General features: G+C 35.3%; 7 protein-coding genes across 8 annotated transcripts; 4 read left to right on the top strand and 3 right to left on the bottom strand.

Moving 5' to 3' along the window:
- The first annotated feature begins 3,723 nt into the window (after positions 1 to 3,723).
- LOC106422695 (myb family transcription factor PHL5) lies at positions 3,724 to 6,559 on the top strand. Its single transcript, XM_022698152.2, has 7 exons — positions 3,724 to 4,336; positions 4,487 to 4,718; positions 5,036 to 5,112; positions 5,190 to 5,229; positions 5,323 to 5,377; positions 5,601 to 5,670; positions 6,070 to 6,559. Exons 1-7 carry the CDS (start codon positions 3,914 to 3,916, stop codon positions 6,298 to 6,300), a joined length of 1,128 nt encoding a protein of 375 aa, XP_022553873.1. The 5' UTR covers positions 3,724 to 3,913; the 3' UTR covers positions 6,301 to 6,559.
- Positions 6,560 to 7,490: 931 nt separating this feature from the next.
- LOC106422659 (transcription termination factor MTEF18, mitochondrial-like) lies at positions 7,491 to 9,420 on the top strand. Its single transcript, XM_013863438.3, has one exon. The coding sequence runs from the start codon at positions 7,599 to 7,601 to the stop codon at positions 9,276 to 9,278; it is 1,680 nt and encodes a 559-aa protein (XP_013718892.2). The 5' UTR covers positions 7,491 to 7,598; the 3' UTR covers positions 9,279 to 9,420.
- Positions 9,421 to 9,589: 169 nt separating this feature from the next.
- LOC106422720 (leucine-rich repeat protein FLOR 1-like) lies at positions 9,590 to 11,162 on the bottom strand. 2 transcript variants are annotated; one of them, XM_013863497.3, is made up of 2 exons: positions 10,393 to 11,162; positions 9,590 to 10,117 (listed from the first exon to the last, which is right to left on the bottom strand). In XM_013863497.3, the coding sequence occupies exons 1-2, from the start codon at positions 10,973 to 10,975 to the stop codon at positions 9,744 to 9,746; spliced, it is 957 nt and encodes a 318-aa protein (XP_013718951.2). In that variant the 5' UTR covers positions 10,976 to 11,162; the 3' UTR covers positions 9,590 to 9,743. The 2 variants fall into 2 exon arrangements, with proteins under 2 accessions (XP_013718951.2, XP_022563196.2); XM_022707475.2 differs by having other exon boundaries at positions 10,375 to 11,162.
- Positions 11,163 to 11,365: 203 nt separating this feature from the next.
- On the bottom strand, positions 11,366 to 14,633 carry LOC125581508 (3,9-dihydroxypterocarpan 6A-monooxygenase-like). Its single transcript, XM_048747089.1, has 2 exons — positions 12,374 to 14,633; positions 11,366 to 12,094 (listed from the first exon to the last, which is right to left on the bottom strand). The coding sequence occupies exons 1-2, from the start codon at positions 13,265 to 13,267 to the stop codon at positions 11,468 to 11,470; spliced, it is 1,521 nt and encodes a 506-aa protein (XP_048603046.1). The 5' UTR covers positions 13,268 to 14,633; the 3' UTR covers positions 11,366 to 11,467.
- Positions 14,634 to 14,835: 202 nt separating this feature from the next.
- LOC125581506 (beta-amyrin 24-hydroxylase-like) lies at positions 14,836 to 17,442 on the bottom strand. Its single transcript, XM_048747081.1, has 2 exons — positions 16,235 to 17,442; positions 14,836 to 15,706 (listed from the first exon to the last, which is right to left on the bottom strand). The coding sequence occupies exons 1-2, from the start codon at positions 17,141 to 17,143 to the stop codon at positions 15,038 to 15,040; spliced, it is 1,578 nt and encodes a 525-aa protein (XP_048603038.1). The 5' UTR covers positions 17,144 to 17,442; the 3' UTR covers positions 14,836 to 15,037.
- Positions 17,443 to 17,690: 248 nt separating this feature from the next.
- On the top strand, positions 17,691 to 20,438 carry LOC106397420 (transcription factor TGA5). Its single transcript, XM_048747100.1, has 8 exons — positions 17,691 to 17,828; positions 18,417 to 18,577; positions 18,652 to 18,711; positions 18,806 to 18,865; positions 18,950 to 19,079; positions 19,410 to 19,681; positions 19,749 to 19,994; positions 20,099 to 20,438. The coding sequence occupies exons 2-8, from the start codon at positions 18,512 to 18,514 to the stop codon at positions 20,243 to 20,245; spliced, it is 981 nt and encodes a 326-aa protein (XP_048603057.1). The 5' UTR covers positions 17,691 to 17,828; positions 18,417 to 18,511; the 3' UTR covers positions 20,246 to 20,438.
- A 182-nt stretch (positions 20,439 to 20,620) lies between these two features.
- Positions 20,621 to 22,265, top strand: LOC106422602 (protein MIZU-KUSSEI 1-like). The gene has a single exon (XM_048747112.1). It carries the CDS (start codon positions 21,281 to 21,283, stop codon positions 22,025 to 22,027), a length of 747 nt encoding a protein of 248 aa, XP_048603069.1. The 5' UTR covers positions 20,621 to 21,280; the 3' UTR covers positions 22,028 to 22,265.
- The last annotated feature ends 130 nt before the right edge of the window (positions 22,266 to 22,395 follow it).

A 22,395-nucleotide genomic window follows, 5' to 3' on the forward strand; every position in this document is an offset into this window, starting at 1 on the left:
TAAAAAAAACCCCAAATCCTAGGTGGCACTCTAAATGCCTTCTAAATTCTATTTCAAAGAATTCTAGAGCATCTAATATAAAGTATAGTTTAATCTAATAGTGTCACATTATTTTATAATTATATAACACTAGAGAACATTATATTAACCTAAAATATAGAAAGTGTGTATTCTTTCCTTAAATAAAAGCTACGGAATTACCTAATATGATTTACATATATATGGCAATTAATTATTATGAATAATGGCAATTAATTATTATGAATAATGAAGATTTGATAACAATTTTTGCATCATTCTTCATTTTTGTTTAAAGTTATATTATTAAAAAAATTAAATAATCACATTAACCATATAATAAAAAAATTAGATTTTTTCTTATATGTTATATTTTTAATTTTTAAAATGACTTTAAATTACAAAAATGAGGAAACCTTATATGTTATATATATATATTTTAAATGACTTTAAAATACAAAAATGAGGACACCTTATATGTTATATTTTTCTTATATGTTAGAATTTTCTTATATGTTATATTTTAAATTTTTTTAAAAAGACTTTAAATTACAAAAATGTAAGTTTACCTTAAATAAACGACTAAAAACATTAAAATGACATGTATCAATTCGATGGTTGATTTGAAAGCTTTCAAAACCATATGCAAGATAAAATTCAAAATAATTTAACTGTGGAAACAATACTGTTAACTTTTTTCAAAAATGTGTTCGATGAAAAAAATAAGGTTTTTATGTCATAATTTGTTTAATGTTCAGTAGAGAACATTATATTAACCTAAAATATAAGAAGTGTGTATTCTTTCCTTAAATAAAAGTTATCGAATTACCTAATATGATTTACATATATATGACAATTGATGATTTTGAATAATAAAGATTTGATAACAATTTTTGCATCCTTCTTCATTTTTGTTTAATTTTATATTTTTAAAAAAAATAAACAATCACATTAACCATATAATTAAAAAATTAGATGTTTTCTTATATGTTATATTTTGAATTTTTTTAAATGATTTTAAATTACAAAAATGAAGAAACCTTATATGTTATATATTTCTTTAAAACGACTTTAAAATACAAAAATGAGGACACCTTATATGTTATATTTTTCTTATATGTTATATTTTTCTTATATGTTATATTTTGAATTTTTTAAAACGACTTTAAATTACAAAAAAGTAAGTTTTTCTTAAGTATACCACTAAAAACATTGAAATGACATGTATCAGTTTGCTGGTTGATTTGAAAGTTTTCAAAACCATATGTAAGATAAAAGTCAAATTAATTCAAATATGAAAACAATACTGTTCACTTTTTCAAGAATGTGTTCGAGGGGAAAAATAAGGTTTTTATGTCATAATTTGTTTAATGTCCACTAGAGAACATTATATTAACCTAAAATATAAGATGTGTGTATTCTTTCCCTAAATAAATGCTACTAAATTACCTAATATTATTTACATATATATGGCAATTAATGATTATGAATAATAAAGATTTGATAACAATTTTTGTATCCTTCTTCATTTTGTTTAATTTTATATTATTAAAAAAATAAACAATCACATTAACCACATAATAAAAAAATTAGATTTTTTCTTATATGTTATATTTTGAATTTCTTAAAATGACTTTAAATTATAAAAATGAGGAAACCTTATATATGTTATATTTTTTTTAAACGAATTTAAAATACAAAAATGAGGACACCTTATATGTTATATTTTTCTTATATGTTAGATTTTTTCTTATATATTATATTTTGATTTTTTAAAAACGATTTTAAATTAATGTAAGTTTTCCGTAAGTATACGACTAAAAACATTAAAATGACATGTATCAATTCGATGGTTGATTTGAAAGTTTTCAAAACCATATAGAAGATAAAAGTCAAAATAATTCAACTGTGAAAACAATACTGTTCACTTTTTTCAAGAATGTGTTCGATGAAAAAAATAATGTTTTAAGTCATAATTTGTTTAATGTCCAATCCGATCAACTCATGATGTATTAATTATACTTTTGTTCCATTATTTTTAATAAAAATTGATCTGATTCATTGGAAAGAAATTATATAATAACAACAATAAATATTATATATATATAAATAAAATGATCAAATGTATAAAAGAAACTATCGATAATATATACAAATAAACTCACCCTGCGCAAGGCGCAGGTCTTATCCTAGTAATTATACTATTAAGCAAAGATGCCTATGTAAAAAATATTCTCCCATATCTTGGGTAGAACAAAATAAAATTTAGAGTAATTATTAATTTATATATATTCAGTGGTCCTAAGTGTATTCCAAACCCAATCAACCTTTAATTTTGACAAACGCAGATTTATTCTGATCCGGCTTTGAGTTATTAATAATTTAATATATAGTATTATATACTAATTTTATATCAATATTTATACAATTATACCTATCAATGTGGGTGTGTTTAAATACAAATTTTAAGTTTCAAACCAAGACATCTCTCCAAAGATTTGTTAATCATGGTATATAGGCAAATTATTTCCATTCAACTAAAATATTTAATTATATATATATATATATTAAACTTTTATTAATTGATAATCCAAAATAACATTTAAAAAATTCTTCAAAAAATAACACTTTAATTGTGGTTTTGAAGGTGCATGTAGTTTTGCACACACACCAACTACACAAACGATGAAAGGTGTATTGGCCAACATCAAATCTCTTCTTCTTCTTTTTTTTTTTTGAATCAAATATCTTCTTTATGTTATCTTTATTTTTTTGTCATCAATTATGTTATCTTTATTTAGCTGAACTTGTTTTAAATGAGACATGAATGTTTGAATCGCTCTAAATCAGATACATGTTTATGAATCGTACGTCTTTCCGTTATTTTCTTTCTTTATCATCAATGTTGTTTTACTCTGATCTCTCAATAAGGTATGAGCTTTTGTAATAGTACAAAATAATCATCGTTAAAGAGAGTGTGTCGATGTAAGATATATAGCCCATATGTATCTAAATATCTTCTGAATTAATAAAAATATTCACATATGATACAATCATCTAGTACAAATTAAATCCGTACGTGGAACATTTACTGTTCTATAAGTGATCCAAGTCTGAAGCACAGAAAATGGCTTGCATATAATAATGTGTAGATGTATGTATGGTTTAACAGAGTAAGTTGGGGTTCGAAAGTGAATTAATAATATAACTGATTTCCGTGTGATCTTAATACTTTTGTGCGCAAAATCTTTTCTAATATTTCTTTTTTTTTGTTTGAAAAATCTTTTCTAATATTTCTTCAAAAATAAATATATATAGACATGAATAAACTGTCGAAGATTTTATATATTTATGTATATATATACGCATGGCGTAACAGGATCCATTAGGGTTCTATAATGAACTAGTGCTACTAATTAAAATCGATTTCCTTGCGATCTTACTATATTTGTGAATAATCTTTTTAAATGTTTCCACAACTGCAGAAGAATAAAGACAAGGTCTACGCAAGTGGGAATTAATTAATCTTAATTCTTATAATATTGTTATTGAAATAAGAATTTTAATTTGGACTTTTGCAACTTTACAATTATGGCCATTGGATAATTAAAAAATGCGCACTCCTATCCATTTTGAGAATAATCAAAAGAAAAGGCATTGTCTATATCAATACTCATCCCTCTTTGCACCTGAAGACTTTGGATGAAAACCAAAAAGTAAAACACTTTGGATTTCATTTCGATCGTTTACTCTTCCGATTTTTTGTTTAACAAAATCTTTTTTTTCAGCTACCAACTATTTTCTCCCTATCGTTCAATATTTCATTGAACGTGCAACAAGATCATAGGTTTCTGATACAAAAGTGGCTATCCAGGTCTCTCTTGCTTGGTCTTTGATGGATAACATCAATTTTGAAACCTCAAACGCTTCACAAGGAAGCCGGCTACACTTGCACTCGCAATCACAACCGCCCCAGCTGTTTAATTTACAAGACGTGAATATGAACCATTACAATCAATCATCTCCATGGACCAGCGAGACGTTCTCGGGTTATACTCCATACGATAGCACAGTCAATCAATCTCTCTCCGTGCAATGTTCGTCTTCAAAACCCTGTCATGCCTTGTTTCATCCTTACCATCATCAATCTTCGGATCATCCATCAGTAGACCAATCCCAATCGATGGTTCCTATGCAACTTCTTCAGGATCAATATTTAAAGCCATTATATCAAAAATCATGTGCTAATGATTTCGCCGCAACAAATGCTTCATCATCCTCATACTCTCTTTCTTTTGATGCAAGTCAAGATCCACAAGTATTCCACAAACTCCAACTTTTTTTTTCTTTTTTTTTGGCCACATGTCCATAAGCTTAATCAAGTTTTGGTCGGGAAAAATGTATTTCGAAAACCTTTTCTCTTATAATCTTTTTTATAACAATGATGTTTCTACTTGATGGTTTTCAGGAACTATGCAGGAGGACCTACAGTACTTCTAATGTAACACAACTTGATTTCTCATCATCACATCACCAAGCTAAGCAAACACATCCAAGATTTTCTTCTCATTCCTTCTCAGCCCATGGAGGCTCCATGGCTCCTAATTGTGGGACGGTTGGGAACAAGACAAGGATAAGGTGGACCCAAGATCTTCATGAGAAGTTCGTGGAATGCGTTAACCGCCTTGGTGGTGCTGATAGTAAGTTAACGAGACTTCGACTTTAGAATTAGAGGAATTAAACAATTAGTTATCAATCAGTTGATCTAGTCACTTTGCTTAAGCATGCATAAAGTTATGATTAGATAGCATTTAGATGTAACAATGATGATTTCATGAGATCAAATGAATCTTATGCGCTATCATATAACACCATATGTGTGGGTTGAAAACTTTATTTTGAAGCAAATATGCGCATTATATGGAAAAATGAATTGATATATGCTTTAAAGATAAAAGTGCCCTTGTTTCTTTGGTGGTACGCTAAAAAGTGTAATAACTGGTGGGAAACTATGCAGAGGCAACACCCAAAGCGATACTGAAGCTGATGGATTCTGAAGGACTCACAATATTTCATGTTAAAAGCCATCTACAGGTTAACTTTACTTCTTCTCTCTTTACTTTAAAAAAAAAAAGAAGTTTTAATTCAATAGTTCTTGGTTAAAATTTCAGAAGTATAGGATTGCGAAATACATCCCTGACTATCAAGAAGGTACTATAAATAAATACTATCACTATACATTCGAATGTGATAAAATACATTGATAATTTGGGAATAATGTAAATGAGAATTTTGTTGGTGCAGGCAAGTTTGAGAAGGGATCTTGTTCAAAAGAGCTGTCTCAGCTTGACACAAAAACGTATGTTTTTTTCCCTTTTTTATATGGGTACCAAAAATAATATTTTCTTTATTACAAAATATGTAGCCCTCTTATTTTCCTCCATATAAGTCCAAAGTTAATGACACAATGGCTTACCGTAGCAATGACAACAACATACGATTAACATTATTCAAAAATAATAAAATAATGAGTTGTTAATGATTAAATTAATATTTTGTTTTGTTTTATATCGTGGATGCAGTGGAGTGCAAATTAAAGAGGCACTCCAGCTTCAGCTAGACGTTCAGAGGCATCTTCATGAACAACTAGAGGTGAGTTACAAAATGTAAATATATAACTTTAGTTTATTATATTTTTACCAAGTAAATGCATTCCGATGTTACAGTTTAAGTAGTAGTGTGTGGCATCGAGTGCTTATTCCAGTTTCCCACTTTAGAATTAATATCTGCTTCATTATATTTTGATTTAAAAATTAATATTTTTCTACAAAATATCTTTTTGTTTGACAAATTTTTTTTCTATAACATATCTTTTGAAACAAATGAAGGCCAGCTTTCTAGTTTTGAGATTGTATGTTTGAACATTTTGTTGCTCTCCCCATTTTTTATTTCATATATTTATTATCATCATTCACCAATGAAGTATTTCTCATACTAATCTATACACTTTTTAACCACTCATATATTGATTCACGTGTTTTTTTCCATTAGATTCAAAGAAACCTGCAACTAAGAATCGAAGAACAAGGGAAGCAATTGAAAATAATGATAGAGCAACAACAAAAGACAAAAGAGTGTCTTCTTCTCAAGTCACCAAACGCTGAAGCATCGTTGTCTCACTCTGCTTCTGATCACTCTCCTCCACCTTACTCAATTCAAGATGCAGAAGCCCTGATGCTAACAACTTATGGAGACACTCAATTCCAATCAAAGATAAGCTGAACAATGAGAGATTGGCTAAATAGAAAAGGCCTAATTAAAGCATGTTTTTTTTACTCTTACTCTATTCAAAGTACTGGTGTAAAGTTATAAGAGTCGCGACAAGAGAATGTCCAAAGTGCTATACACACACTAACACTTGGAAACAGAATCAGGTACTTACATGTGTGCAAGTGGTGTGTGATGGAGTCTTAGTCATATATAGACTAATATATAGATGTGTGTGATTATTCTTAATTAACTATGTGCTTTTAAAAATTCACACGAAGAGATAGCTTCTTAAATTAGTAACGCTACTTTTAACATTGTGCATGAGGAACCCCACGTTTTATCCTTTTCCCTTTCTTATATATTCTACTTTGAATATTCAATTTCTTTTCATCTTTCTTTTTTCTTCTTCTCATTGTTCTCAAACTAAATTTGATTGCTCTAGTATTAGTATACACACTGCATATTATGCTGAGAAAAAAAAACTGGAGATCGTGAGCTCATAATAGTAGATTGTCTTGATAAGCTCGTTCTTAAAATCTTGCTGCATAAAAATCTTTGCATTTCTTTGCAAAGAAAAAGGCTCAGATTGAAACGTTGTTATGAAAATGCCGTAAATTTAAATGAATGTGTATGCTATCTTGTGATTGAAAACTTCTTTTTTGTCTAAAGGCCTTGAAATATTTTGGTCAGCCCCTAAACCGACTGATGATCCCTTCACTATCACTCTGAGACCGTCAGGGAAGAGAGCCCATCAGAATAAAGAAGCATTGTGGATAAATTGACAAACAAAAAGAACTTTATATTGGAAACTTTTATTTTAAATTTTGGAAATACTCCAAAATTCGTTAAAATACAATGAGAACTCAAGCCAATGATAAAAATCAAACAAAAATTGAATTAACTGTTATCTCAAAATTGTAGTTATAATATAATTACTTTTGATGACAAAAACTTAAAAATGACTATTTGGAAAAAAAAATTGTTCAATTGACAAACCAAAAAATAACTTTATATTGGAGATCTTTATTTAAATCTTGAAAATACTCCTAAATTTGTTAAAATATAATGAGAGAACTCAAGTCAGTGATAAAAATCAAATATTGAATTTGATTTAATATCATCTCAAAATGAATTTTTAGAATATGTTCAATTTGCTAAACATAAACAAAAATTATAGATTCCTTAAAATATGACGCAATAATATCGTCACACATAAACACACATGCCTCTCTCTCTCTCTGTCTGTGTTCATACTTCATCCATTGAGACAAGAGATGAAGAAGAAGAAGACACAGAGGTAAGTAAACACAATGTCTCTAATCCGAAACCCTAGATCACCCACCTCTCTTCTCAACTGGGTCTCCCACAAAGTCTCCACCTTTAAAAAACCCCAACCTCCCATAAACCCTAGAAGATCTCTCTCCTCCACCGCCTCGAAACTCCCCAGAAACGAGATTCGCAGACTAACCCAACTCGCCATGTTCGACTACTTCTACAACAACAGAGGCCTTCAGTTCCTAATCGCCGAGAGCATGAGCAAAAACGCTCCTTTATTCAACGACACCCTCCTCAACAAGCTGCACAACGATTCTACTTCTTGTGGCGATGACGTCATCAGATCCATCACTAAGTTCCTTCTTTACCACCCTGTGAACGAGTTCGAGCCTTTCTTCGAGAGCTTAGGTTTAAAACCCTCTGAGTTCAGCCCTCTCGTGCCTTGTGATAAGATGTTTTTGAACGAAGATGTGTTCTTGTTGGAGAACTATCATGTCTTTTGGAACTATGGGATTGGTCGGGAGAAGATGGGGAAGATCTTTAAGGAAGCTAGGGAAGTGTTTGGTTACGAGAGTGGTGTTTTAGCTTCAAAGATTGAATCTTTAGAGCGTTTGGGGTTTGGGAAGGTGCTTGTCTCCAAGCTCATTGTTTGTACCCCGAGGGTGCTGATCGGAGAGACTATATTAGAAATGGTCAGCGTTGTAGACACTGTTGGTTCGGATTGGGTGTTGGAGAATTTATCAGAGGGAGGCTCTTATGACTGGAGATGCATCCATAGGTGTTTAGCCTTTCTTAGAGAGTTATGTGGAGGAGACGAGAGTGAGGTACTAGAGTTACTCAAGAACCGGCCGGGGCTGGTTCTGGAGGAGTCTGGAGAGTGGACAATGATCTTAGCTGGGTTTCAGACAAAGCTAGGTTGTTCCAGAAGTGAGTTGGTTATGAGACTCCCTCCCCAGAGTAGTCAGGAGGTAGGGAAGTGTGTTTCGAATCTACGGCATTGCTTTTTGTTCCTGAGAGGTATCAAGATGGAGGCTTATGAGATAGGCAAGGTGTTTCGTAACCACTCTCACTGGCTTGGAGAGTCTCGTTTGAAGCACACTAGTACCTTTCTTAATAATCTGAAAGGCGGGAAGAAGCGGCTTTGTCAGGTGATTCAGGAGAATCCGGAGGAGATGAAGAAATGGACTATGGGGTTGAGAGTAACTCCTTTGCCTGGTACTAGTGTGGTGGACGTAGTCGGCTCCAAAGCGATGAAGACTCAGTTTTTGTTGGAGCTCGGATACGAGGAGAAGGAGATGGAGAGAGCGCTCAGGTGTTTTCGAGGGAGAGGGTCTGAGCTCAGAGAGAGGTTTGAGTTTCTTAAGAGTTTGGGGTTGAGTGAAGGGGAGGCTAAGGAGATGGTGAAGGCGTCTCCTGATGTGCTGACACAGGCGAGCAATGTGTTGGAAGCAAAGGTTGATTACCTTGTGAATGAGTTGGGGTACCCGCTCTCGACTCTTGTGGCTTTTCCTTCGTGTCTTAAGTACACGCTTGAAAGGATGAAGGTAAGGTTTGCAATGTATAATTGGTTGCAAGAGAGAGGGAAGGCGGATGCGAAGCTGGCGATAAGTACTATACTTGTGTACTCTGATAAGTCGTTTGTGACGAGGTTTGTGAACCGTCACCCTGATGGTGCTAAGTATTTTGAGGAGTTGAAGAGAACTGCTTCTTTGTGAGTATATAGAAGAAGAAAGTTTATCAAGATGTGGTTTCTTACATTTGATGAATGACAATTTTGTGGACCAGTAACTTCAAAATCTCTCTGTAATGATTTGCTATGTAATGTTTCCACAAGCTCAATAGCAATTTTGGATCAAATTAAAATTGTTACTATAATTAGCCAAGGGTTCCACATGAGCTTGTTCTCAGGGTTTAGCATCAAGGTCCAAGGAAAATCCAAAAGAATTCAAACTAAAAAATATAAGAGAATATTCACACTAATTTGTAAACTAAAAAAATATAAGAGAGTATTCAAACTAAATTGCAAACTAAAAAATGTAAGAGAATATTCAAACTAATTTGCAAACTAAAAAAATATAAAAGAATATTCTTTTTTTTTTTATTGTGAAACAGAGAATATTCAAACGAATTTACAAACAAAATATTCTTGGTACATTTTCAAAATGTGTTTGATCGATTGGCTAGCAACGCTTGAGAGGCGCCCCACATAGACAGAGGTTGTTGGAGAACTCATAGACCTCGAAGTTCTGTATCAGACCTCCCTGTGGTATGGACCCACATAGACGGTTGAAACTTATGTTAAATTGGTTAAGTTGGAGCTTGGTCAGCTCCAAAGGAAGCCCTCCGAAAACTCTGTTATGGCTAAGGTCCAATGACACCAAGCTCTTGGCCAGTTTGACCTTTGAGAGATCAAAGTGGAAGTTGTTCCGAGACAAGTCTAACCTTACGGTTGTTTTGTTATGTCCAAAGAACATTGAAGCATCTCCACTGAAGTTGTTTCCTGACAAACTCACGGTGTTGAAGTTGGTTTTGGATAATGACTTTGGTATTTCTCCTGCATTACAATTAAATCAACATAATCAATTTATGTATATCATTCCTTATTACTAATGTTCTATAAATCGGTTTACACGGTTCTAAAATGATTGTTTTTTAAATCGGTCTAGGTGGCATGCATACAAACATCCAGTTAGACATTAATCCTATATAAAACATCTAATTACTGCCTATTGATTTCTTAAACATTTGATTATTATATACCTAGGCTATGGAAAAAAAATCTTAGGCAATAACTTGAGTGACAAATTTTACCTGAGAGGTGATTATTACCTAAGTAGAGTTTTGGGATCTTTCCAACAAAGGAACCGAAAGATTCCGGTATAGAACCGGTTAACTTGTTGTGACTGAGCTGTATGGTCTCAAGTCTCTGCATCTGAGAAATCGAACCAGGTATTGAACCGTTGAACCGGTTAAAGGAGAGGTCCAAGAAAGTAACGTTCTGAAGCTGGCTGATGTAATCAGGGACTGGACCAGAGAGTTCGGTTATCCTAAACCGAAGGTAGACTAGATTCTTGAGCTTGGTGATAGAGCGTGGAATGGTGCCTCTGAGTCGAGAGAGACTGCTCAAGTCTAGGATAACGAGGTCAGTAAGGTCTCCTATCTCCTCAGCTATCTGACCAACGACGTCTCCTGCAGATATAGTGAGGCCGGTGATGCGGCGGTGAGTGCACACAACGCCGGTCCAGTTGGTGCAGCAGTCGGTTTTGGGGTCCCAAGAGTTGAGGATTCGAGGGTTGTTTAAGGACTTCTTGATCTTGAGGAGAGTAGTTTTGTCATTTGAGCTACAACTTCTAGAACATGGAAAGAACATGAAGAAGAAAAAGAGAGAGGGGTTAAGAAGCTTCATTCTCATTGGCTCTTAACTTGCCTGTGAAGTTTCTCTTATTTTTGAATCATTTATGTTCTAAACGAGTTGATAGTCAAAGAGTGGATGATCCATACAAAATGGTCCACTTTGACCATTCACATGCTTTGTATGTTACAACTAATTTTAAAAAGTGCTGTTAAAATGTTCTTAGTTTACATTTGACATTGATCTGCTATCAAGTTTAGCAATAAATCAAATTTTGTTAAAAAAATATCACACAAAGAGTTTTCGCAAAATAGCATTCACTAAATGAAATAGTGATTAGAGATTAGTATTTAAAAGGGTGAAATTAGGATCAGAGTTTAGGATGTAGAGGAATTTATTTGGGACATTTTCTCTTTGAATGCTTTGTGACAATTTTTTTAAAAAATGCTATTTATGAGATTTGCCATAATTTATTCTTGAAATGGGTAAAAGTTTTATATACAAGTAGCTTGACGTTTCTTGCTGCTCTTAGTTCCCTTATTAAACCATTACCTAGAAGTTGACCTTTGGTTCAAGTGAGAACAATGACTTTATACCCTCCCTAGCAACAGGAACACATACCAAAGGTGTGGCTCTAGGCAGAGATGATCCACTCCCTTCACTCATCTCCACACGTCCCTTCACTTTCAACTCAAAGCACTGAATCACCGCAGCTAAAACCAATGGAACAAATCTAAACACCATCTTCTCTCCAGGACAACTTCTTCTACCAGCTCCAAAAGACACCATCTTCTCACTCATTACCTTCCATTCACTTCCTTCAAACCTCTCAGGTTTAAACTCCAATGGATCTTCCCATTGATTTGGATCTCTTCCTATAGCCCAAACGTTAACTATCACTCTTGTTTTTGCTGGGATTCTGTATCCAGCCACTGCACATTCTTCATTTGATTCTCTAACGAATATTGGTCCTCCAGGATGTAACCTCAATGTCTCCTTCACAACTGCTTGGATGTAACTGAGATTGCAAAGATCAGATTCTTGTACTAGTCTCTTGTCTCCCACCACTTGTTCTATCTCTTGTTGGGCTTTCTTCATGATCTCTGGATTGTTTATTAGCTCTGATAAAGCCCATTCTACTGTGATGGCAGATGTATCTGTTCCACCTCCATAAATGTTCTGCACAACAATAAAATTACAAAGATGTAACATGAATGTTATGTGTTGACCAACGAAGAGTTGGCCTAGTGGCTAAAATTCTTAGATTATCAAGTAGATATCCAAGGGGTCATGGTTTCAATTCCCGTTGGGAGGGTCTGCTCTCCTAAGAGAGTTAATTTAAAATGGTTTGGGCCTCGTCCTAGAGGATGTACCTGGCTTTCGGGTCTAAAACCTCTAGACATTAAAAAAAAAGAAAAAAAAAGAATGTTGTATGTTTGACTTAATAAGACATGTTACCATGATGAAGCCCTTAATGTTTTCTCTCGTCAGTTTTATCTCTGAGTTTTTGTCTTCATATATGTCAAGCAAGATGTCTAGCATGCTCCTTACACCTCCTGCATCCTTGTGATTCCTAGACTCATGCTCTTTCATTATCCTCTCTATGATCACATCATATCTTTCTCTAGCGTTCTTAAGCCTCTTCTTGATTCCTTGCAAGTCAAGTCTCCTCAAGAACCAAAACGTTTCAGAAACATTGAAGAAACCTGCTAGCTCATTCAACTCCACCACCATTTTGATAACTTCCTCTCTTCTCCCACTATCCGATCCCCTTTCTCTGAACATCATTCTCGTTATGATGCTGCTTGTCAACTCCTTAAGCTGTTCACCGAGATCAACACTCTCTTCTATTTCTGATTTCTTCATAACACGCACCAAAAGCTTCCTCAACTCCTCGGTTCTTACATTGGCAAATCTATCTATTGCTCTGCTGCTGAATAGCTCCATCATACAAATCCTCTTCATGAACTTCCAGTGAAGCCCATAAGGCGCTGAGAAGAAATCAGCTGAGCCATAAGTAAGGTAGTCAACATTTTGCATTGTTGGACGGTTCAAGAAGTTGAGCTCATTGGATTTGAGAATTTCATTTGCCATCTCGGTTGATGAGACAATGACATTAGGGATGGAGCCAATGAAGAGATACATCAAGGGTCCGTAGTGGGTTGAGAGCTTGTGAAGTGCTTGGTGAGCTATGGGACCAAGAAGGTGAATGTGACCGATGATTGGTAAAGCTGTTGGACTTGGTGGAAGAGGTAGTTTATTGCGGAATCTATAGGTGTTTATGGATTGGATCAAGAGTATGATTCCAAGGCACAGAAGGATTGTTACAATGAAGTATTGTGTATCCATCATTCTAGTTTGTGTAAGTGTATGAGAATGGTATTGAGATGGTTTTATAGGATATGTGCAAAGTCATGACTCATTAAGGTATCCAATGTTAAAGCCAACCTTAAGATTCTTTATATCCTCTTTTGTCTTTGTTGTGTATTTGTCTCTTTTGTGAGGGTATAATCTTTGTTTTTATTCTGTTTTCATGTACTATTGGATTATGTACAAAATTTGTTTTTTAAAGAATTTACTTGATGGTAGTTAAACTTTCATTATCTGTTGATAAAATAAAAATGTTTCTACTTTAATTTCATTGACTATTGATTGTAGTTAGATTAAAATAAAAATGTTTTCATTTTCTATTAATTATAGTTGGGTTAGTATCTTAGATAAGTAATTACTTATTGCAAAAGTTAAACTCATGGAAAGTAGGTACGGATTTCATAAGCTTCACTTATGAAAACAGAGAACAACTAGTCCATGTAGAAAAAGAGCATGAGAATAACATGTAGATGACATGTATAATATATAAATGTTTGAAAACTATATGCAGTGACTTACATTTATTTGTTTGAACTGTTGGCTAGTTGTTTTCTCTCTTATTTTGACTCTTTTTTTCCTGTTTCTGTCTTTTATGTGAAGGTATAATCTCTGTTTTGATTCTGTTTTCATGGTTATTTATGTTCTGTTGGTTATAAACAACTTTAAAGTGTAAGTTGCTTGCTGTCCCTGTTAAAACAACTTCTTTTGGGCTTTTCTACAATAAGTCATCGACAATGGAGTACAATATGGAGTACTATTTGTTGACGAACCAGAAGAAACCTATGATTCCAAGGGATAGAAGGATGGTTGCACCGAAGTATTGTGTATCTATCATTCTCGTTTGCGTATGTGTACGAGAAAGAGACTAAGATGGTTTTAAAGGAGATGCAGCAAAGTCATGACTCATTATGGTATCAAATGTTAAACCTAACCTTAAGATTCTTTCTTTTCTCTTTTGTCTTTGTTCTGTTGATTTGTCTTTTCTGTGAGGGAATAATCTTTGTTCTTATTCTGTTTTCATCTTTATTTTATGTACTAATGGATTATCAACAAATTGTTTTTGTAAGAATTTACTTGATGATTGTTAAGCTTTCATTATCTTTTGACAAAATAAAAAAATTTCTACTTTCATTGGCTACTGATTTTAGTTAGATGAAAATAAAAATGTGTTAAAATACTGACTGCAATAGTTAGAACTCATGGAAGTAGGCAATTATATGTAATAAGTAGAAACAGAGCATGAGAATAACATGTACCTGACATGTAATAGATAGATGTTTTCGAAACTATATGCAGTAACTTATGTTTGGTTTTGGATTGTTAGCTACCTTTTTTTTTTTCACTGTTGTTCTGTTTCTCTCTTATGTGAGGTTATAGTCTCTGATTTTTATGATGTTTCCCTGATTATTTATGCCATCTTGGCTATAAACAAATTAAAAATATAAGAATGTGTACTACCGTTGTTAAGCTTTCATTATCTGCTGACAATAAAAATAGTTCCTTGTCCCATACTATGGTGATTTTCAGCTGTACTTAGATTGGTCATTAACGTGTCTACTTAAGTGCAAAAGTTACAGTCATGAAAAAGTAGCAGAGAAGAATATTTACTTACAAGACGTGTTGATTTTACAAGATCGGAACAGTTCTTTTCATTAAAAGTCTGGAGCTTGTAAGAAAAACAGAGCACAAAACAGAGGAATATATGTTTCTGAATTATTAAGAATGTTTCTTTTCAGAAACTTACTGAGTTCCTTATCCAAATGGATCAAAATATAATTTAGGAGAACACATAAGTGAACTTCCTCCAGCTGTCCCTGAAGCCGAAAAGCCCGTTGGTAACTTAATCTTGAACTTTTCCTCATCTCCCTTCACAGTCCAATCAAAACACTGAACTAATGATCCTATCGTGAGACTCAGCACCAAAGATGCATGAGAAGCTCCCAAACACCCTCTCCTTCCACTTCCAAACGCAAGATAGTTCACATCCTGACCTTTTAACTCCAACATATACTGCTGGTAATAATAACCCATCTTTCTCTCTGTGTTTTCTTCCGCCACAAGAAACCTCTCTGGCACAAACTTGTCTGGATCTTTGTACGTCCTCGGATCACGCATTATCCCGTAAGCATTTATGAAGATCTTTGTCCCGGATTTTACATAGTACCCGTTGATCTTCATGTCTCTGTTGCATTCTCTGCGTAGTAACGGTCCCACTGGATGAAGTCTTAGTGTCTCCTTGATAGCTGCTTGCAAGTAAGGAAGCTTCTGCAAATCTGATTCTTTGATTAACCTATGAGTGTTTCCTAAAATGGATTTGATCTCTTCTCTGATCTTTGTGAAGATGTTTTGATGGTTGATCAGCTCGGTCATTGTCCATTGTAAAGCTGCAGAAGTCGTGTCTAAGCTCGCCATGAAGAGCTCCTGTAATGAAGTACAAATAAAGTTGCTAGTTCTAAGGATTAGCTGGATAAAATTTGGATGAGAAGATCTTACAAGGATGAAGAATATTAATTATATTTAGTTTTGTAATACCCAAATATCCTAAAAATACTATTTATAAACTGAATATGAAACCCAAATTATCCGAATGTCTTTTTATGCTAAATATTTCAAATTTATGAATTAACCGATATTTTATCCGAAAACCCGAATTGTCCATATTTTTTCCAAAACAAATCTTAATAATATATAAAATTTATCCAAATTATCCGAAAACCGAAACCGATCCGGAATCGAATTGAACCCAAAATTTTCTCGGATATTAGCTGGTTTCCAACTTTAGTATCTGAACCGAATAAAAAAAAATCAAAATAACTGAACCGAAACCTAACCAAATTATATAAATAACCGAACAGATCCTAAATCTCCATAACCGGAAAAAACAAAAACCGAACTGAAAACCAAAATGCACAGTGCTAGTGTTTAGATTAGCTGATGGGAAATTCTTACAAGGATGAAGAATTTGATCTGATTCAGAGTCAGTTTGAGTTCAGCTTTAGGGTCGTTATACGTGTCCAACAAGATATCAACTATATCTTTATCTTTCTCTCCATCATTACCGCTCTTACCGTCCTCATAATCCTTCAGTATCTTCTCAACCAACTCATCGTACCGCCAAATAGAGGATCTAAGCTTCTCACCATTACCAAACACATCTAGATCACGCAACGGTCCAAACAGCTCCATGAGCCCTAACCTTGTGGCGCAAGCCATTATATCACTCACAATCTTCCTTATCTCTATAGGAAGATTCGAGTTCTGGCGGCAACGTTTCCCCATAACCATCTTCGACAGTATCTTCGTGGTCAAAGCAGTGAACTCCAAACCGAGATCACACGCCTCTCCGTTCCTCGACTTCTCAACGAGTGATCTAAGCAAAGCTAACGTCTCCTCCTCTCTTATATCAACAAAACGATCTAACTGATGGCCGGCGAATAGCTTAGTCATGCAAAGCTTTTTCATGAACCTCCAGTAAGGTCCATACGGCGCGTTGAAGAACTCTGCTCCTTTGTAGACGTTGAAATGCCTCGGACCGAACACGAACTTGGAAGCGAAGTCAGGGTCGTGAGTCTTGAGGATTTGTTTAGCCGTGTCGGAGTCTGAGACCACGAGGACTTGTAGTGATCCTATGCGTATGTTCATGAGTGGACCGTAGGTTTGGGATAAGGCTTGTAGAGATCGTGGGAGGCTTGAACGGAGGAGATGCATGTGGCCGAGAATGGGAAGGGCTCTTGGTCCTGGGGGAGTACCACGGCGTGTGGAGGAAGTGAGGAGTCTTTGAAGAAGGAAGATTGTAATGACTGTGAAGAAGACGTAAGAACATGTTGTGTAATTAATATCCATATTGTTTGTAACCATTTCTGTTTGTATGATCGAGATAAAACAAGATGTTATATAAAAATGAAACTTGTCTTGTTGCTATGAAGGATCTAAGAGTACAAAGATTCTTGTATGATGATGACACTGACTCAAAATTTTAAACTGTAAAGTTAATTTTTAAAACCTTCCAGATGGTCCAGTGTGTCTCCTTCTTTTTCGAGTTTAAAACCTTCTGGTTCAGCCAGTGTTATTCACTACGCTGACTTTACCTACTTTACTTTGTACGAACCTGAGAACACAAGCCAGCTTTTAACTATTTTTCTTTTATAAATAAGCATCACTTTTATTACAGAGAACTTTTTAGTCCTTTTTGAACAGACTTTAGATCGAACAGACACACTCAGATGGCTATTGGATTCGTCTGATCGGCTGATCTGAATGGTTACGGAGGAAAGCAATGACGTAACAATCGAGTACTTGGAATTAAAATATTAAAAAGTAAATAAATAATGTGGTTCTTTTTGTAATTATAAGAGAATATGGTTAGTTATTGTAAAACAGAAAAACATAAGGGGCTAAGGTTGTAATTTACTTCCCGTGAAATTCATCGGAGAGATTCTTTTCTTTGGGGGAACTGGTAGATTAAATAATCTTTCAGACAAAACGACGTCTTATCGGAGATTGGAACTTCAGATCGTCTCTCTCTCTGTTTCTTGTTTTCAAGGTGTGACCTTTCTTCCTCAAACCAACTTTCTTTCTAGGGTTTTTGTTCTTTTGCTTCAGTCATTTCTATAACTTTGTGTGTTTGACTTAGAAGCTAACCTAGTTGACTTACAGAACCTGATAAAGAGTTTCTGCTTCGGTTATTTTGATTTAAAACGTTAGTTCTGTTTCAGATATTTAGATGAGAGATGTTTCTCAGCTTCAATTCATAGCTGCCGCTTCACTTCACTGCTGCTCGTTGTTTTTTTTAGTTAGTCAATACTGAGTCAACTCGGATGTGAATGAAACACTGACTAGTTTGTTTTTTTTCTACTAATTGGAATTGCAAATTGAAAAAAAAAAACTCAGCTACTGAAGCTACTTCACTGTCATTAAAAAGTGTAATTGTTCTGTTTTTTTTTTTATGAACCAACTGATAACTTGTTCAATGTGTGTGATTGTGCTACCTTCTATTGCTTCCACTTTCCTGATGCTATTCAATGAATTGGCTTTGATTGAATATGTGATATTAGATACTCTATTTATTAGGATTAGAGAACTACAAGCTGCACTATGAGTTTGTAATATTCCTCTATAACTCTTAATACAGGCTTTACTCCATCTGATGTAATTCTATGTGCACGAGGAAAACTCTAGAGGGTACCAGTATTTAGTAATAACAGAGACTTGTATGAAAAGAATAGAATGGGAGATACAAGTCCAAGAACATCAGGCTCAACAGATGGCGACATGGATCAAAACAACCTAATGGTTAAGCTTGTAAAAATTGCTTCTCTATACTCATTAAATGGCCATCGTTTCTAAATGAGACAGTGTTTCTGCAGTACGATGGTGGGCATGTGGGTGAGTCTAGCGACCGTTCAAAGGAGAAAATGGATCAAAAGGTGATCCATACATTTTTATAAGTAGTAACAGTTTGTCTTTCTAGTTGATGACCCATTCATTTATTTATTTTTTGTTGATAATTGTGATCAACAGACGGTTCGTAGGCTCGCTCAAAACCGTGAGGCTGCAAGGAAAAGCAGATTGAGGAAAAAAGTATGCTTACTACTTTGTTTTCAAACTTTTTTTTTTTATGTTTTCTACAAACGTTGAGATGTTAATTGGGTACTGCACTTTCAGGCATATGTTCAGCAGCTAGAGAACAGCCGTTTGAAGCTAACACAACTTGAACAGGAGCTGCAAAGAGCTAGGCAACAAGGTGTCTTTATCTCAAGCTCTGGAGACCAAGCCCATTCTACTACTGGAAATGGTGAGTTGTGTCTGAATCTCTCTATCCGAAGAGTATATTTTGGTGCAATCTTTCTATGGATTTGATTAGTTATACTCCGTCGATTTTAGATTTGTGCACACAGATTAATAATTTTGTATATTTTCTAAATAAAAACATCATTATTACCTATTATATCTAACCATATTTCAACCAATAAAAAATACTCTGGAGAATAAATTTAGTTCTAAAACAATATTTATTTTGTAACAAAAATTACTCTACAACACTCAATATAAAACGGAGAGAGTATTTGTTATCAAGTAGTTTAGCCTATGGTGATGATCTCGTGTATGCTTCTCTGCTATATAGGGGCAATGGCGTTTGATGCAGAGTACAGACGCTGGCAGGAAGATAAGAACAGAAAGATGAAGGAGCTGAGCTCTGCTTTGGACTCTCATGCGAGTGAACCTGAGCTTAGGACAATCGTAGAAGCAGTGTTAGCTCACTACGAGGAGCTTTTCAGGATAAAAAGCAACGCAGCTAAGAACGATGTCTTCCATTTACTATCAGGGATGTGGAAAACACCAGCTGAGAGATGTTTCCTGTGGCTTGGCGGTTTCCGTTCATCAGACCTTCTCAAGGTAATAGACTAAGTAGTTAAAGGAAGAAACAGTTTATAAACAAACTCTCAAACTTTTTATTACACAGCTTATAGCGAGTCAGGTGGAACCATTGACGGAACAACAATCACAAGACCTAAACAACTTGCAAGAATCTTCTCAACAAGCGGAAGATGCTTTGTCTCAAGGGATGGACAGCTTACAGCAATCACTCTCCGAGACTTTATCAAGCGGGACTCTTGGTTCAAGCTCGTCAGGGAACGTGGCTAACTACATGGGTCAGATGGCTATGGCGATGGGGAAGTTAGGTACACTTGAAGGATTCCTCCGCCAGGTAAACGTTACAAATTGTCGTTGTTTGTTGTTGCTAGACCAAAACAACTTGAAGTAATAGTTTTGATAAAGAGCCATCTGTTTTTGTTATGTGTTGTGTGGCAGGCTGATAACTTGAGGCTACAAACATATCAACAAATGTTGAGAAAGTTAACAACCAGACAGTCAGCTAGGGCTCTCCTTGCGATACATGAGTATTCGTTGCGGTTACGTGCTCTTAGCTCTCTATGGTTAGCTAGACCAAGAGAGTGAACCATATCACATGCCAACTGTTTAGTCTTTTTTACCTTCAAAGAAGGGCTACAAAATTTGAGATTGCCTAAGATTCTTAGCATATTATATGATTTGATGACTTTTGAGTATCTAGCTCTTATACTATAGTGTATGATTAGATTGTATTTGTGTTATATTGTGTTTTGAGATTATAAAGTTTATTTTTGAAGTACTTCAAACATTGATGAGAAGACAAAAGAAGAACATAGTAGTGTTGTGTCTTTCACCTCTTATACTTACATGTCACGTGTTACAGACCAAATCTAGTGAATATACTCATATAGTCAACATGGGATTTGAATGAGCAGGTGGAAAACTAATCATGGATTGTTATTCGAGGAGAAACTCACTGTGCCTAGCTATGAGGAGACATCAGATTCATACTCATGTATGATATGTGGGGTGGATGGAGCACGAACTGTCGGAAAGCTGCAGAGAAATGCATCGACTTCGATGTGATTAACAATGGCTTCAGCGGAGGCTTATATTCAATACACACTCTGATCAGCTTCGTTGACTTTGTTCCTAAATTTTCATCTTCTCGATATAATATAATTACCTGATCGACCTGAAGCATCAAAACCACATATTGATGTACATGTAACGTTACAATTAGTCAAAAAAAGATTCTTCTTATTAAAAATATTCCAAGGAGACGCGGAAACATAAGTAAGTGGGAAACAACATTCGAAACAGCAGCTTATAGAATTAGTCTTACAACCAAACGTAGACAACTAATGGCTCTCACCAAAACACAAAACTTAGATTAATCTGAGATATGCCCCCGACCATAAACTAGAACCGGCGAAACTGAAATATAATTCGTATATATATAAATATATCAAAGAAAGTCGCAGACAATACACACGTTTGCAAACAAAACAAAAGATCAAACTCCAACGTGCGTTCCATTAGTGTCTAAAGTCTAAACATTGTATAAAGATTTGATCATTAGTCTAAATACTCATTCCAACCCGAGAAAAAAAATTTCGTTATTTTTTTCTCTTTCGTAATATGGCAACACCACCGTTAACCCCAAGGATGCTAATATCCCCTCTCGGCAGCCCACGCGCCAAAAAATCAACCGCCACCGTAATGCCTGAGATCACCCTAGAGCAGCCCTCAAGCAAGACCAACAAATCCCCCGGCTCCAAATCCACGAAACTCTTCCGCCGCGTCCGCTCCGCCTTCCGCTCCCTCCCCATCATGTCCCCGATGTGCAAACTCCCCATGGGAGGCGCGCGTCTCCACGAGAACCACGTCCACGGAGGGACGCGCGTCACGGGGACGCTCTTCGGGTACCGCAAAACGCGCGTGAACCTCGCGGTTCAGGAGAACCCTCGCTCTCTCCCCATACTCCTCCTGGAGCTGGCCATCCCCACGGGGAAGCTGCTCCAGGATCTTGGCGTTGGACTCGTGAGGATCGCGCTAGAGTGCGAGAAGAAGCCGAGCGAGAAGACGAAGATTGTTGACGAGCCGATATGGGCGTTGTACTGTAACGGGAAGAAGTCCGGGTACGGGGTGAAGAGGGAGCCCACGGAGGAGGATTTGGTTGTGATGCAGATGCTTCATGCTGTTTCGATGGGAGCTGGTGTGTTGCCGGTGACTAGTGGAGGAGGAGGGGGAGGAGAAGGTGATTTGACTTATATGAGAGCGCATTTTGAGAGAGTGATTGGGTCGAGAGACTCGGAGACTTATTACATGATGAACCCTGATGGTAACAGTGGTCCTGAGCTCAGTATCTTCTTCGTTCGGGTTTAAAACGCCGCCGTTTTAGTGAGTTCTCATTAATCATTTTTATATGCTCTCTTTTCTTCTTTTTTTTGCTTTGTTTTTTAACTTTGGTAATCACTTGAAATGGTTAATTGGTGATGTAAAGACATGAATGCATACTACATTTTCTATGGCTGTAAGGGAAACGCTAATGAGAGTAGATATGATCACGTAATTTAATGTATATCTACATCGAAATGTCATTGGTGTTTTTAGCTTATGATTACTACTCCGCACCTAGTCGTGAAATGTGTTAAGCTGGAAACAATTATAGATCATGAAACAAATGTGTATATGTGTGTGTTTGTGTGTGTTGTGGATAGTTTGAAGACAGAATGATCCATAACTATCTAGTA

The sequence above is a fragment of the Brassica napus genome, chromosome A2, assembly GCF_020379485.1.
Source record: "Brassica napus cultivar Da-Ae chromosome A2, Da-Ae, whole genome shotgun sequence".
Lineage (NCBI taxonomy): Eukaryota > Viridiplantae > Streptophyta > Magnoliopsida > Brassicales > Brassicaceae > Brassica > Brassica napus.